Source organism: Malus sylvestris, chromosome 8, assembly GCF_916048215.2.
Source record: "Malus sylvestris chromosome 8, drMalSylv7.2, whole genome shotgun sequence".
NCBI lineage: Eukaryota > Viridiplantae > Streptophyta > Magnoliopsida > Rosales > Rosaceae > Malus > Malus sylvestris.
In genome coordinates this window covers 1,433,957-1,446,721 of record NC_062267.1, presented here as the reverse complement: position 1 = coordinate 1,446,721, position 12,765 = coordinate 1,433,957, and the positions used below count along the sequence as shown (strand labels likewise).

The 12,765-nt window shown below is 37.1% G+C and overlaps 2 protein-coding genes and 1 long non-coding RNA gene across 28 annotated transcripts in view; 1 reads left to right on the top strand and 2 right to left on the bottom strand.

The window, feature by feature from the left end:
• The window catches only part of LOC126633534 (disease resistance protein RUN1-like), a 44,629-nt gene that overhangs the window by 15,969 nt on the left and 15,895 nt on the right, over positions 1–12,765 (bottom strand). For 2 of the 25 annotated variants that reach the window (XM_050304165.1, XM_050304185.1), the window contains one exon: positions 1,429–2,527. The exons of 12 other annotated variants lie outside the window; for them this stretch is intronic. In XM_050304165.1, coding sequence (XP_050160122.1) covers positions 1,429–2,527 — 1,099 coding nt within the window. Of the gene's footprint in view, positions 1–27; positions 868–1,045; positions 1,346–1,428; positions 2,528–2,948; positions 3,594–12,765 lie in introns of those variants that run through there. 11 more of the 25 variants (XM_050304181.1, XM_050304169.1, XM_050304164.1 and 8 more) reach the window with 11 other exon arrangements.
• LOC126633539 (SH3 domain-containing protein 2-like) lies at positions 4,186–6,254 on the bottom strand. 2 transcript variants are annotated; one of them, XM_050304191.1, is made up of 6 exons: positions 6,080–6,254; positions 5,560–5,682; positions 5,406–5,475; positions 5,160–5,311; positions 4,792–4,883; positions 4,186–4,698 (listed from the first exon to the last, which is right to left on the bottom strand). In XM_050304191.1, the coding sequence occupies exons 1-5, from the start codon at positions 6,125–6,127 to the stop codon at positions 4,875–4,877; spliced, it is 402 nt and encodes a 133-aa protein (XP_050160148.1). In that variant the 5' UTR covers positions 6,128–6,254; the 3' UTR covers positions 4,186–4,698; positions 4,792–4,874. The 2 variants fall into 2 exon arrangements, with proteins under 2 accessions (XP_050160148.1, XP_050160147.1); XM_050304190.1 differs by having other exon boundaries at positions 4,186–4,695.
• On the top strand, positions 7,372–8,075 carry LOC126633542 (uncharacterized). The gene is made up of 3 exons (XR_007627091.1): positions 7,372–7,478; positions 7,714–7,826; positions 7,956–8,075. It is a non-coding gene; the product is annotated as an uncharacterized LOC126633542 (long non-coding RNA).

Sequence of the window (12,765 nt, the reverse complement as noted above, 5' to 3'; positions counted from 1 at the left end):
TTATGAGAGAGAGAAAGAGAGGCGCACCTGGACGGGGACCTCTTTTGGATCCCTGTATGTGTATGAATTACGCATTTGAACAGCTGGCATGGATTCAAAGTTGCACAAGCCCATAAGTTTGATCATTTTCACATCAACTCTATCAAAAGGCTGTAACTTGTAACAGCAATTACAGTTATTCGAGTTGTCACCCCCACGTACTAGATACGGTTGCTCAGGGGAATGAAAAGTTATTTTTTTTAATGATATGCATCCGGCTATACTTAGCCATTGGTGTACTTCCGGCAACCCCACAAGCGATTCGAGCCTATCACAACCCTTGAAAGAGAGTTCATCGATCTTCCTCAAACCTTTGATGAAAACTGGCAGACTGCAAATTGGATTCTCATCTAAATGTAGTCTTCGCAAGTAGGATAGATTACTTAAATCCGTAGGAAGGACATCATCAGAAAGATTGCACCCCTTCAGACTTAACTCTACTAAAGAGCATGGAAAAGAACTCAAGATAGTTGAACTTCTTTCTGGCCACAATTTACCTATTGGAAGTCCATCTGTCTCAAGAACTTTCAGAGACTCCATCTTCATCATCTCCATTGGAAACTCATCAAGATTTGAGCAACCAGATAAAATGAGTGTTTCAAGTGATTTAAGCATGCACATGTTCTTCGGAAGCTTCCTAAGATTCTTGCAATCCTTTATATTCAAGTACACGAGTCTCTCCAAGCTTCCAATGGATTCATGAACATTCTTCAGGCTTGTGCAATCTACAAGAATCAGTTCCTCTAGATTGGGGAAAAGTGAGAAGTCAATGGTTTCACTAAGGCCATGAGAATGGCTGACGTCAAGGATCTTCAACGATGGAAGAAACTGTGGAAACAGAGGGAAAAAAAAGAAGAAAAAATAACAATGAAATAAGTATCTAATATAAGAAATTAGTCATTGAATTAAAGAAAATATAGTAGTTCATTTTAACACACGAAGTTAGTCAACAAATAAAAAACTAACAAAATAAGGAAAATGAATTGAAATGCATAGAGTAACATACTTTTGTTCCTTTGCATACTTGTCTCAAGCTACTGTATTGCATTTCCAGAACAATTACGTTCTCCAAAGGAAAATCAATTGGTACAGAATCCAAAGGAAATTCAAGCCAACACAACCATCTTAATCCTGTAGGGAAATCTGCATAACATCCATCTAGTCGTACATTACTAAGATGGAGTAGTTGTAAATTGCACATCCTTGCAAATGCATTGGTTTCCAAGACTATCTCATTTGTGTTTATTGGACTGTTTGCAGAATGGTTACGCATATCCAGGACAAGACCTTGGATTTTTTTTGTACCCTAAAGGAAAAAAAAAAGACATTAATATGCATAATTTTCACAAGAAGAAATACATATATAGACATAAAAGGCATGTTTCTTACATTCTTTTTCCTCAATACTTGGAAAGAATCCTTATGGCGCCATAATCTACTACGTTCCTCAGGCTCTTCTGATTCTTGGCGAACAATTTCTCTTCCCATAGCACGAATCATGTCATGCATTTTCACCTTGCCGTGTTCATCAAATGTCACCAAGCATCTATCAATGAGATTTTGAATGCCAATGATTGTATAGAAATCACATCCATCGAATATTCTAACAATGTAGCTTTTGTTCCTTCCTATTAGGAAACAAGCAATGTGGAGGAATAATTTCCGGTCATGGTCATCTTTTAAACTTTCATAGCTTATTCTTAGTTTGTTTATGATTTCACCATCAGGAATAACTTTTAGCTTCTCCAATGCACTTTCCCATACACCTATACTTTCCCCTGATAAAGAAGAACCCAAAACTTTTAGAGCTAATGGAAGTCCGTCGCTATGTTGCACTAGCTGTTTTGAGTGCTTCATGTATTCTTCTATGGGATGGTCCTGGCCAAAAGCATGCCAACTGAAAAGCTTTAATGATTCATTGTAATCCAAAGTTTGAACTCTGTGCACCTCTGTAACTTGATCTGCCTTTAGCAGCCTTTCACGCCTAGTTGTTATTAGTATCTTACTTCCAGGATAAAACTGATCCTTCATCCTTAGGATTGCATCGAATTGGTCCATTTGGTCAACATCATCAAGAACAAGTAGAACTCTTCTAGTGCTTATGGCCCTTTCAATCTTAATTATTCCCTCACTAACACTGTGTATTTTCACTTCTCTGCCGTTCAAAATATCACAAAGAAGTTGCATTTGTATTTGAACTAAGCCATTTGGTCGATCTGCTGTTTCTTTGATATTTTCAATGAAACTACTTCCTTGAAAGCTTCCAAAGTTTGAATTGTAAACATGTTTTGCAATGGTTGTCTTCCCTATTCCAGACATGCCATACACAACAAATATACCAACATGACTTGATCCATCTTGTAACCACAAATTGATGCGTTCGGCTTGAGATTGAATTCCAATCAATTTTGGTTCAACACTCAACGACGTACGACTTAACTTGTCTCCTATCACTTCAACAATTTTTTTGATAAACTTTGACTCGTACCTAAGAATTTGCAAACAAAATGAAAAATGAATTGGGGAAATTAGATAATTAAAACATATGTTGATTGCCTTTTTAAATAAGAAAAAAAAAAAGAGGACTGCTGACAAAATTAAATTGAAAAAAAAAAAGGAATACAGCGCATAATTTACACGAACTATAGACAGATACATCACAGATCACATCCTAACCTTTTTCCACACCAGCTTTCAAAAAAATTTAAGCAACTGGAAACCAGTAGATTAACATGGAAAATGACTAATCCTTAAGTTGAGTTGAGTGTGATTTCTTTAAGTTGACCTATATTGAGATTATTATTCACTACTGAGATTGAATTAATAAACATATAAAAATCTAGGTCATTACGGATCATACATCAAATTCACCCAGGAAAGAGATGAGAAATGGAGATAATGAAAGTTACCCATCAGCTTGATTTTGTAAGACCATGCCTGCTAGGTCTGCAATCTCTGCAAGTGCCTTCCTCCATCCCTGCACCTTTTCCGGCGACTGATTTTTCTGGCTTCTAGCAAATGCTTTTCCAACACTTCCTGTCTGCTTCCTCACGTGGGACGGATCGACATCGTAGAAGACTGGTAAAACTACATGGTCCGAGGTGGTCCTCTTGCGTTCAAGGATCAGCACAAGCTCATCAAGACACCAACTGGATGAAGCGTAATCTTTCGAAAACACGACAACAGAAGTTCGTGACTGCTGGATCGCTTTCTGCAGTCCTGGCTTTATATCTTCTCCTCTCTCAAGTTCATCGTCGTCTCGGAACGTAAGAAATCCTGCGTTGTTCAAGGCTGTGTAGAGGTGGTCGGTAAAAGTCTTGCGAGTATCTTCGCCTCTGAAGCTCAAGAACACGTCGTAGCGATAACTCCGAAAAGTGTTGGAATCAGAGGAGGTTCCTGGAGATGTTCTCACAAGAGCCATTGATGTGGATCGATTTTCTAACAAAAAACTGGTTTTTTAGGTGCAATGAAAATGTCTGTGAGCAGGGGAAATATGTAATTGGGTCATTTCCATCTACTTCCAGAAAAATTTACAAACAATATTATAAAGGGGATTTGAACGAAATTTTAATAAAAAATTATAATTTTACTAAAAAAAATCAATTATGTACTATTTATTTACAATATTTTTTTATCATTAAAACTTACAATTTTTAAATTTTATTAATTAATTTTTCTTATTATAAAATAGGTCGTTCCATCCATTGAACCAAAAAGCGTTTCTTTTAAGTCATGGTCGGCTGGTAGTGGCAGAGATGAAAAAGAAAAAGAAAAGATTCCTTCTTGTGTTTTGTGTGATTCTATAAATAACAATTATATTGATCGTTGCTCACATTTTTATGATAAAATGCACTTTTAATTGCACAACCATGTAACATATAAAATGGGTCGTTCCCATACATTGACCCACCCAAAAGCGTTTCTTCAAGTCATGGTCGGCCGCTAGTGGCAGAGATGAAAAGAAAAAGAAAAGATTACTTCTTGTTTTACGTGTGATTTTATAAAAAAAAATTAATAAAAAAAATTAGAAAATTTTAAATTTTAATAATAAAGATAAAATAAAGGATAAAATAAATAACGTGGCACTTGTAACGTGGTTATGGGACAAAAATTAAAACTTGATAGAACCGCATAATAACGTGGCACTTGTAATGTTCAGTTACCTTCATAAGGAAAGTTTGGAAAAACTTAAATCTTGTTACATGTATGGTTGAACTTAAGATGATTGATCGAATTATTGTGCAATTATAAACTTGCTGTATAGTAACGAGATTCAGCAAGTTGTGTCTATACCCTCGGGGTAGGAATACTGGTTTCTCATTATACAAAATATAATTTACAATGTGGTTGCTCCTTTCCGTTAGTAGACATAATGATGAAGGCGACTTTCCTTTTTTATTTTTTTATTTTTATGCATTTCCCTCTTTTTCTCTAGCCTCCTAAGCTTCCTTCCCCTTTTCCCTTCTTTTCTGCTTTTCTTCTTTTCCCTTCTCCTTTTCTCTATTCTCCGAAATTTCCTCTCATTTTCCTCCTTCCCGTTCTAATTTTCCCTTCTCCCTTTCTCCTTTTCTCCTTTTCCTTCCCTCTACCCTCCAGAGTTTCCTTCTCATTTTCCCCTCTCCTTTGACGTCATTATATTTGGGTTGAGATGTGGACCTGTTATTGATGGATGGACAGCCAAGTCAATGCTTGTTTTGGATATAAAATCACTGTAGAATAAAATTGGTAGGAAACAGAAGAAACTGCATATACCTGAGCTTCAGCTTCTTGCCGCATTCTAGCATAACGTTGAGCAAGATGTCGAGCATCCTCCATGGGCGCTCCCACTATAAAGGCTATGCAACCTACACAGGCAAATTGATAAGCACACAAAGAGTTATTATGCATACCTATAGAAAGAAATGGTGAGCCAGTTTGTCATACGATGCATAGAAACACAAAAAGTAGTCCAATTCTTGAACCACGACATGGAAATGAAAACAATTTTTGCTGTAAATTTCTTTCGAAATGATCAAATGCACACGAAAATTAGTCAGTTGAAATTCCATTTGTACGAAGCCGGCCCTGGCAATATTTGATTTTTACTTAATAGCCTCTGTTAGTAATAATTTGACTTAAACCTGTGTGCCAAGGGCTTTAAGTAGAACTCCGCACTCTTTTTCCATTTGGGCCCGAGCTCTTCCAAAACTCAGCGCAGCTCTCGACAATGTGTTACCACTGGTGCAAGTCTTTTCAGAACCATATTTCCTGCTATCTTCTGATAGCTTGGTACCTGTTGAAAAAGTATTATGTATGCCAACTGATAAAACCAACATGAATTCATATCCAAACTCCCAAGAAAAGACAACGCATTTCAAGCAACATACCTATTTCAACGTGCTTTGAACCGGCCACAATGTAACCTTCCACTCCGCGGACAATTTCCTTTTGGTAATGCTGTTAAAGAAGAAGCAAAAAACGATAGGTAACACAACTAACGTGATGCTCGTTTAAAGCACAGACAAAAATAAGCGTAGCAACCTTGGCAGCACGAGTTGATATGTACAGCTTCTCGAGTTTCTGATGCTGTTGAAATTCATTTTCATCCGAGGCAACATTATCCGATCCCCCGTATATGCCACCAGAAAATTGTTTGAACACAGCCTGACGGTGTTCACAAAATAATCAAAAGCAAACTCGATAAAGCTTCGACTAACTCATATGCATTAATGAAGCATGGAACGTTGAATTATATGCCATTTTCGCTTCAAGTTTTCCGAAAATGTAAAAATTAAGCATCCAATTACATCAAAAATGGATAAGTAATTAGCACCACCTAGCTCAAAATTTCAGAAATTCATCAACATTGCACTCCAACACATCCCCAAACAGCTCAGAAATAGTGAAATTCTATTTGAATTCGAATCGATCCAATTCAACTCGAACAATTATATAAACATTATTTCATTAAGCAATCTCAGCATCTCGCAATCAACGCAGATTATGTTCATATCAAAATCCATACAGAAATACAAATTCGGAATCAAATGAGAGGGAGAACCAGCTGTTGCTTGGCGACCTGATCTCTGAGCTTCCGGATTGCATCCATCGACGGTTGGTCGGAGCTCAGCTGTAGGTAGTCTCGATTTTTTAGAGTTGTGCTTCGAGACTTGATCTGGAGGCTGATTTGTCTGTTATTTTCCGTTTATTGACCGCCACGTCGCCGCCGCCGTCTTGCGATTACCTTTCTTTCTTTATCTTGAATTAAACGTTAGTCTCCCACTCTCGTTCATTTCTTTGCTTTTTGTATTTATTTTATGTACAGCTTTTCATTGCTTTCTTTCTTTTTTCTTCAAATATAAAATAAAATAACAAGCCTATCAGGACTACGGTTTAGTGGTCTTCATCTGTAAGTGAGAAGTTTTAGGTTCGATTCTTGCGAAAACAAATTTGAACCACATTATTATTAGCTTACTGTAAAATTAGGTCCATATAAATAATATCGTTTGTTAAAAAAAAAACGAAAAATATTTATATAGATCCATTGGGCCTCGTAACGTTAATAAGCCCTGCTTTGAATTCAGTAATTCAGCCCAGTCTTTTTTCAATTTTGTTGAGAGCCCATTTCGATTTCACTTTTTAATTTTTAGTCTATAGTATAGAGTTTTCAGTTTTTACTTTTTTGTAAATTAAAAACTGAAAATTTCTTTTTGTAACTATTTTTAGTTTTCAGTTGTTTTAAAAAAAATTAAAATTGAAAACCAAAAGCGAAAATTCTAGGTCAAATTTTGAAAACTTTATTTAGTTTTTTATATTTTTTTAAATTGAAAACGAAATGATTATCAAACGGTCTCTTAATTTACGAAGAATAAAATTGAAACTGGTGTGTAAAGAGAAGACCACTATGCGCTAACACCCCAAAACTAAAACTATATGGCAAGTAGGGGTAAACATGTGAACAGAAAAATCAGTGAACATAATCAAATCGAACAAGTCAATTTTGGCCTAGATTGGTTTTGTTTATTCCGTTGCAGAGATATTTTAAAGAATTTGAATCGTCACAAGAACGAAGATCTTCTTAAAAGTCAAGCAATGAAGAACCAAAAGGTGTGTTTTTCAAAATAATGGCTCTTGTAATATCCATGAAATAGGTTTTATTTTTCAATATGAAATTATTGCTACTTGTTTAAAGCTTCTTTTTAAGCCACACTTTAAAGTTGAAAAAAATGATTTATACAGTGAATTATTGTCTGATCGATGTTTATTCTTACCCATATTCTGTGTTTTTTTTTCTTCATTTTTTTGAAGTCTCTCTAGCACAAAGCTCTTGAGTTCAGATTCTTCTTCAGAAAGCATTTCCATGCCGGTTACTTGGTCTAACTAAGAACTGTCATGCTGTATCTTGTAGAATAGCCATTTTCAGAAACAAATCGATAGACAAATGGCAGAGGAAGACAAAGGTAACCACAAGTTTTATTTCCATGAAATAGGTTTTATTTCCTTCATAAACAAATCGATACACAAAGCATTTCCTTGTTTTTTTCATTTCAATCTAGGCCAAAATTGACTTATTCGATGTGATTATGTTCACTGATTTTTCTGTTCACATGTTTAGCCCTACTTGCCATGTATTCAGATTGCGTTTAAAGCTTTTGAAATTGTTAATGATTGTATCCTCCCAACCTGGTATCCTAGTTAGTTTGCTGCTTTGGATGTGTTGAGTGGATGAACATGATTCTTCGGTTTCCTATGTGAAATTGCTGTGACTTTGTTTTGGAATATCTTAGAGCATCCGTTGAGCAAACTAGGTCAGATTGTTGAATGCTTATTGCATTATGCTTTTGCAGGTACAATGTTCATGAGAAGATAGTAAATTTCTTGGCTCCAGAGACTATGGCCGTTCCTCCTATACTCCTTGACCTCAATAATTTGTTTAGGTTGAAGAAGCAGAAACCAGCTTCTGTAGTGTAGTAGCTATGCAAGGCTGAACCAGCTGTAAAGTCCTTGAATCTCAGGCTAAGAAATTGCCTATCGTTAAATTATTTGATATATATTATTCTATCTAATATCTTGTTGTGATTGTTTGGAAGATTTTGTATATTGATATTCAAAGGTACAAAGAATAATGAACTTATACAAGTAATGAAAAGGTGATGAGGTGATGTGGTGATGTGTGTCACTCGGAAGACACACACACCATGCTTCACACCATGCCTAGACCCATACTTTACATAGTCTAAACCCTAGCTGATTACATCAAGGTCTAACAACTACAACCCATGCTATAACCCATGCTAAGTATTAGGTATTCATTCTAACACTCTCCCTCAAGCGAAGGCTAGTATATTAATCAAGCCAAGCTGGATCATAAGTGTGCTGAAATGAACACGAGACAATCCCTTGGTGAAGATGTCTGCCAGTTGATCTTTGCTTCGAACAAACATAGGTTGAATGACATTAGATTGAGTTTTTTCTCGAACAAAATGACAATCCATTTCGATATGTTTGGTTCTTTCATGAAAGACAGGATTTGAAGCGATGTAAATGGCAGCTTGATTATCACAAACAAGAGGCATAGGTAGTGTTCTTTTGAACCCTAATTCGTTGAGCAGACCTTGCAACCAAACTAACTCACAGGTAGCAGATGCCATAGCGCTTGATCGAGCCACCACGTTTTGTTTTTTGCTTTTCCATGTCACCAAATTTCCTCCAACAAATGTACAAAATCCAGTAGTAGACCTTCGATCAATGTTGGAGCCACCCCAGTCTGCATCTGCATACCCAACAATATGAGTATTTCCAATTTTTCTCATAACAATCCCAGTACCTATAGTGCCTTTTAAGTAGCGCAAAATCCTTCGAGCAGCTTGTAAATGAGTTGATCGAGGAGCATGCATGAACTGGCTGACTAGACTCACGACATGCATAATATGAGGACGAGTAATTGTGAGGTAGATAAGTCTCCCTACCAATCTCTGGTACAAACCAATATCTGTCAATAATTTTCCATCTAATCTCAGTTTCTCCTTGCATGCTATTGGGGTCACCACTGGTTTTGCTTCAAGCATGTTGAACTCTTGAAGTAAATCCAATATGTACTTGCGCTAATTCAAGAGTAAACCTTTACTAGAAGAAGCAATTTCAATCCCTAGAAAATACTTCAGAGTTCCTAAGTCTTTGATGGCAAACTTTCTGTGAAGAATGCCCTTAAGTCTTTGAATCTCTGTCAAGCTGTCACCAGTAACAATGAGATAATTGACATAGATAAGGACGACGAGTTTACCTTCTGAACTATCTCGCACAAACAGTGAGGAGTCTGCATTGCTCTTTTTAAAACCGATACCCTCTAACACAGAACTTAGCTTGGCATACCAAGCTTGAGGGGATTGTTTGAGGCCATATATGGCCTTGTGGAGTTTGCTGACCATGCCATTTCCTTCTTGTGGATGTCTCGTAGGCAATTGCATGTACACATCTTCCTGAAACTCTCCATGCAAGAAAGCATTCTTGACATCCATTTGAAATAAGGGCCAATTATGATTGACAGCGACTGAGAGAATGACTCTTACTGAGTTCATCTTTGCCATGGGTGCAAAGGTCTCCTTATAATCGAGACCATAAGTTTGAGTAAAACCTCTGGCAACCAGTCTTGCTTTATGCCTTTCCACTGAACCATCACTCTTAAACTTGGTCTTGTACACCCATCGACACCCAACAGTTTTCATCCCCTTAGGCAACTTGGTGATGCTCCAGGTTTTGTTTTCATTTAGAGCCTTAAGCTCTTCATTCATAGCGGATTTCCAGATCAACTGAGAGTTAGCTTCTTGAAAGGAGCTTGGCTCAGATGAAGCAGCTATTTTGCTTAGAAACGCAGCATGAGAAGGAGAAACTCTTGAGTATTCAAGAAACTTTTCCATAGGGTATCTTGAGGTATAACCTACATAATCTTTAAACCATGCTGGCTTTCCTTGGTTTCTACTAGGGTTTTTCCTTGGAGTGATCACTTCAAGAGTAGGGGCATGATTCTCTTCATGCAAAACGTGATCTTGGTCAGTACCTTCAGTTGGTTCATTTTCAACAACTATGTCAGATGATTGATCAAACTCAGCTGGATCAATCGAAGTTTCATTATTGTTTGGTTGATCTAGAACTAAATATTGATCAGGCAATATGTTGGTTTCCACGATCGGCATGAAACTTTGACCAAAAAAATCCTCCCCCAGAAGCTCTTCATCTCTAGTATTTGCACATAAAGGAACCTTCTCATCAAAGCTCACATCTCTGGAAACAATGAGTTTCCGGCGCTTTGTATCATAGCATTTATATCCCTTTTGAACAGATGAGTACCCCAAGAAAAAACACTTTGCAGCTCTAGGATCCAACTTATCTCGATGTAAGTTTTGAATATGAACAAAACAAACACATCCGAACACTCGAAGATGAGACAAGTGGATTTTCCTGCCCTTAAGAATTATACCATGATCAGTTAGGTATCGAGTGAAAGCATTGGACATATACTCGGTACCATTGTCTGACCTGAAGACTTTGAGTTGGGTTGAGAATTGATTTGTAACAAGGTTGCAAAATTCCTGGAATACATTAATAACTTCATTCTTTGATCTCAACAAATACAACCAAGTACATCTTGAGAAATCATCAACAAAGGTGACAAAATATTTAAAACCATCAAAAGAATCCACGGGTGCAGGTCCCCAAACATCAGAGTGCATGATCTCAAAATGTTTACATGACTTGGTTAATGAGGAGTCAAAAGGCAACCTTGTTTGTTTTGAAAAATGACAGACTTCGCAATCTTGAGTCATCACATTCTCTGAAGTTTTGAAGAGATGTGATTGCACAAGATTAGAAGGATGTCCTAATCGTCTATGCCATAGTAGATGATTCTGCAAAGAACTAACTTGAAGGCCTCTAGCTTTAAAAGGTTACACCGAGAGCATATAGAGACCATCTTTGTAAACACCTTCACCAATCTTCTTCCTCGTGATACGATCCTGGAAAACCACATTAAATAGCGAGAATATGACATCACACTTTAAAGAGTTTGTCAGTCTTCCCACTGACAGAAGCTGAAATGGAAAGGAGGGCATATAAAGAGCAGTTGATTGAACATTTTCATCAAATATCTTCACTTTTCCTTCACCCAAAACTAATACATCAGTTCCATTAGCAACTGAAACAAACTGTGGTATAATTGCATCTTTAAACTCATGCATATCTCTTTTTATATTTGTCATATGATCAGTTGCTCCAGAGTCTATTATCCAAACATTTGCAAGATTTCTGGAAGCAAGTGCAACAATAAAGGAGTTTAGGATACCTGACATATCATTGGAGGATGACACTTTGGTCTGGAGAAATTTTGCAAACTGTTCAATTAGCTCAGTGGAGCTAACTTCATTTTTTCCCTTATGAGGGTTACTTCCATCTTTCCTTTGAGTGGAGAGAGCAAACTCACTTAAGAGAGCTGAAGGATTTGATGTGAAGTTCTCAGCAGTTAAGGCAGTCTTAGAGTGAGAGACTTGACTAGCACTGCAATCAGGTTTGGTTTGCTTGGCAAAGTTGGGTTTAAGATGCGGGTACAACACCCAACAAGTATCTCTGGGATGATTCTTCTGCCCACAATGACTGCATAGCATCTATCTTTTCCTTCCTTTGAAGTTTTTCTTTTCAAACTTCCTGTCACTTGCAGCAAAGGCTTTGGACTCAGGATCACTGATCTTGGTACTCATAACCTTTCTTCTTATTTCTTCTCGTTGGATGTGGTGCACACAGTATTGAGATATGGTAGTTCAACAATCATCAATATGTGGCTTCACATGTCTTCATAAGTAGAATCTAGACTGGACAAGAGCTGAAAAACTGTCTTCTTCAGCTCGCTTAAGAAGAATTGTTGGATATGTGGTGTGAGGACGATAGAGATTCAACTCATTCCACATGGACTTCAAATTTCCTAAGTGCTCGAAGAAGGACTTTCCATCTTGATTTAGGACAGAAAGACCTTTCTGCAGCTCAAATATCCTGGCTACATTATTCTGATTTCCATACATCTCCTTGATAGCTTTCCATAACTCAAAAGCTGATTCTGAGAAACTGAAAATCTCGAATATCTTTGAGCCCATTGAATTAAGCAACCAGGACATGACGGGCTGGTCCTTACAGAACCACTCTTCATACTTGGGATCACCAAGCTTGGGAGCTACAACAGTTCCGTTGATAAAGATGAGCTTAGATCTTCCTCCAAGAGCTAAAGTGATAGTCTTGGACCACGTAAGATAGTTAAACTCGGTTAGAAGTGTGGAAAAAAGACGTTGATTAGGATTTCCATCAACTTCGCTTGAAGGAGTTGATGAAGAACCAATGATCTCAGTTAGATCAACAAGAATATTTTCTTCTTCCATTTCAAACATTTTTTCAGAGAACGTGTTCTTTTAGGAAGCCTGCTCGATACCATGTGATTGTTTGGAAGATTTTGTATATTGATATTCAAAGGTACAAAGAATAATGAACTTATACAAGTAATGAAAAGGTGATGAGGTGATGTGGTGATGTGTGTCACTAAGAAGACACACACATCATGCTTCACACCATGCCTAGACCCATACTTTACATAGTCTAAACCCTAGCTGATTACATCAAGGTCTAACAACTACAACCCATGCTATAACCCATGCTAAGTATTAGGTATTCATTCTAACACTTGTTGTATTGATATTTATGCAATTTACA

Excerpts from the sequence above, each read along its gene's own strand:
- LOC126633539 (XM_050304191.1), bottom strand. The coding sequence starts at position 6,127 with ATGGATGCAATCCGGAAGCTCAGAGATCAGGTCGCCAAGCAACAGCTG. Across the intron at positions 5,683-6,079 it reads AGGTCGCCAAGCAACAGCTG|GCTGTGTTCAAACAATTTTC; the intron begins GTTCTCCCTCTC and ends GAACACCGTCAG. Across the intron at positions 5,476-5,559 it reads TATCAACTCGTGCTGCCAAG|CATTACCAAAAGGAAATTGT; the intron begins GTTGCTACGCTT and ends CTTCTTTAACAG.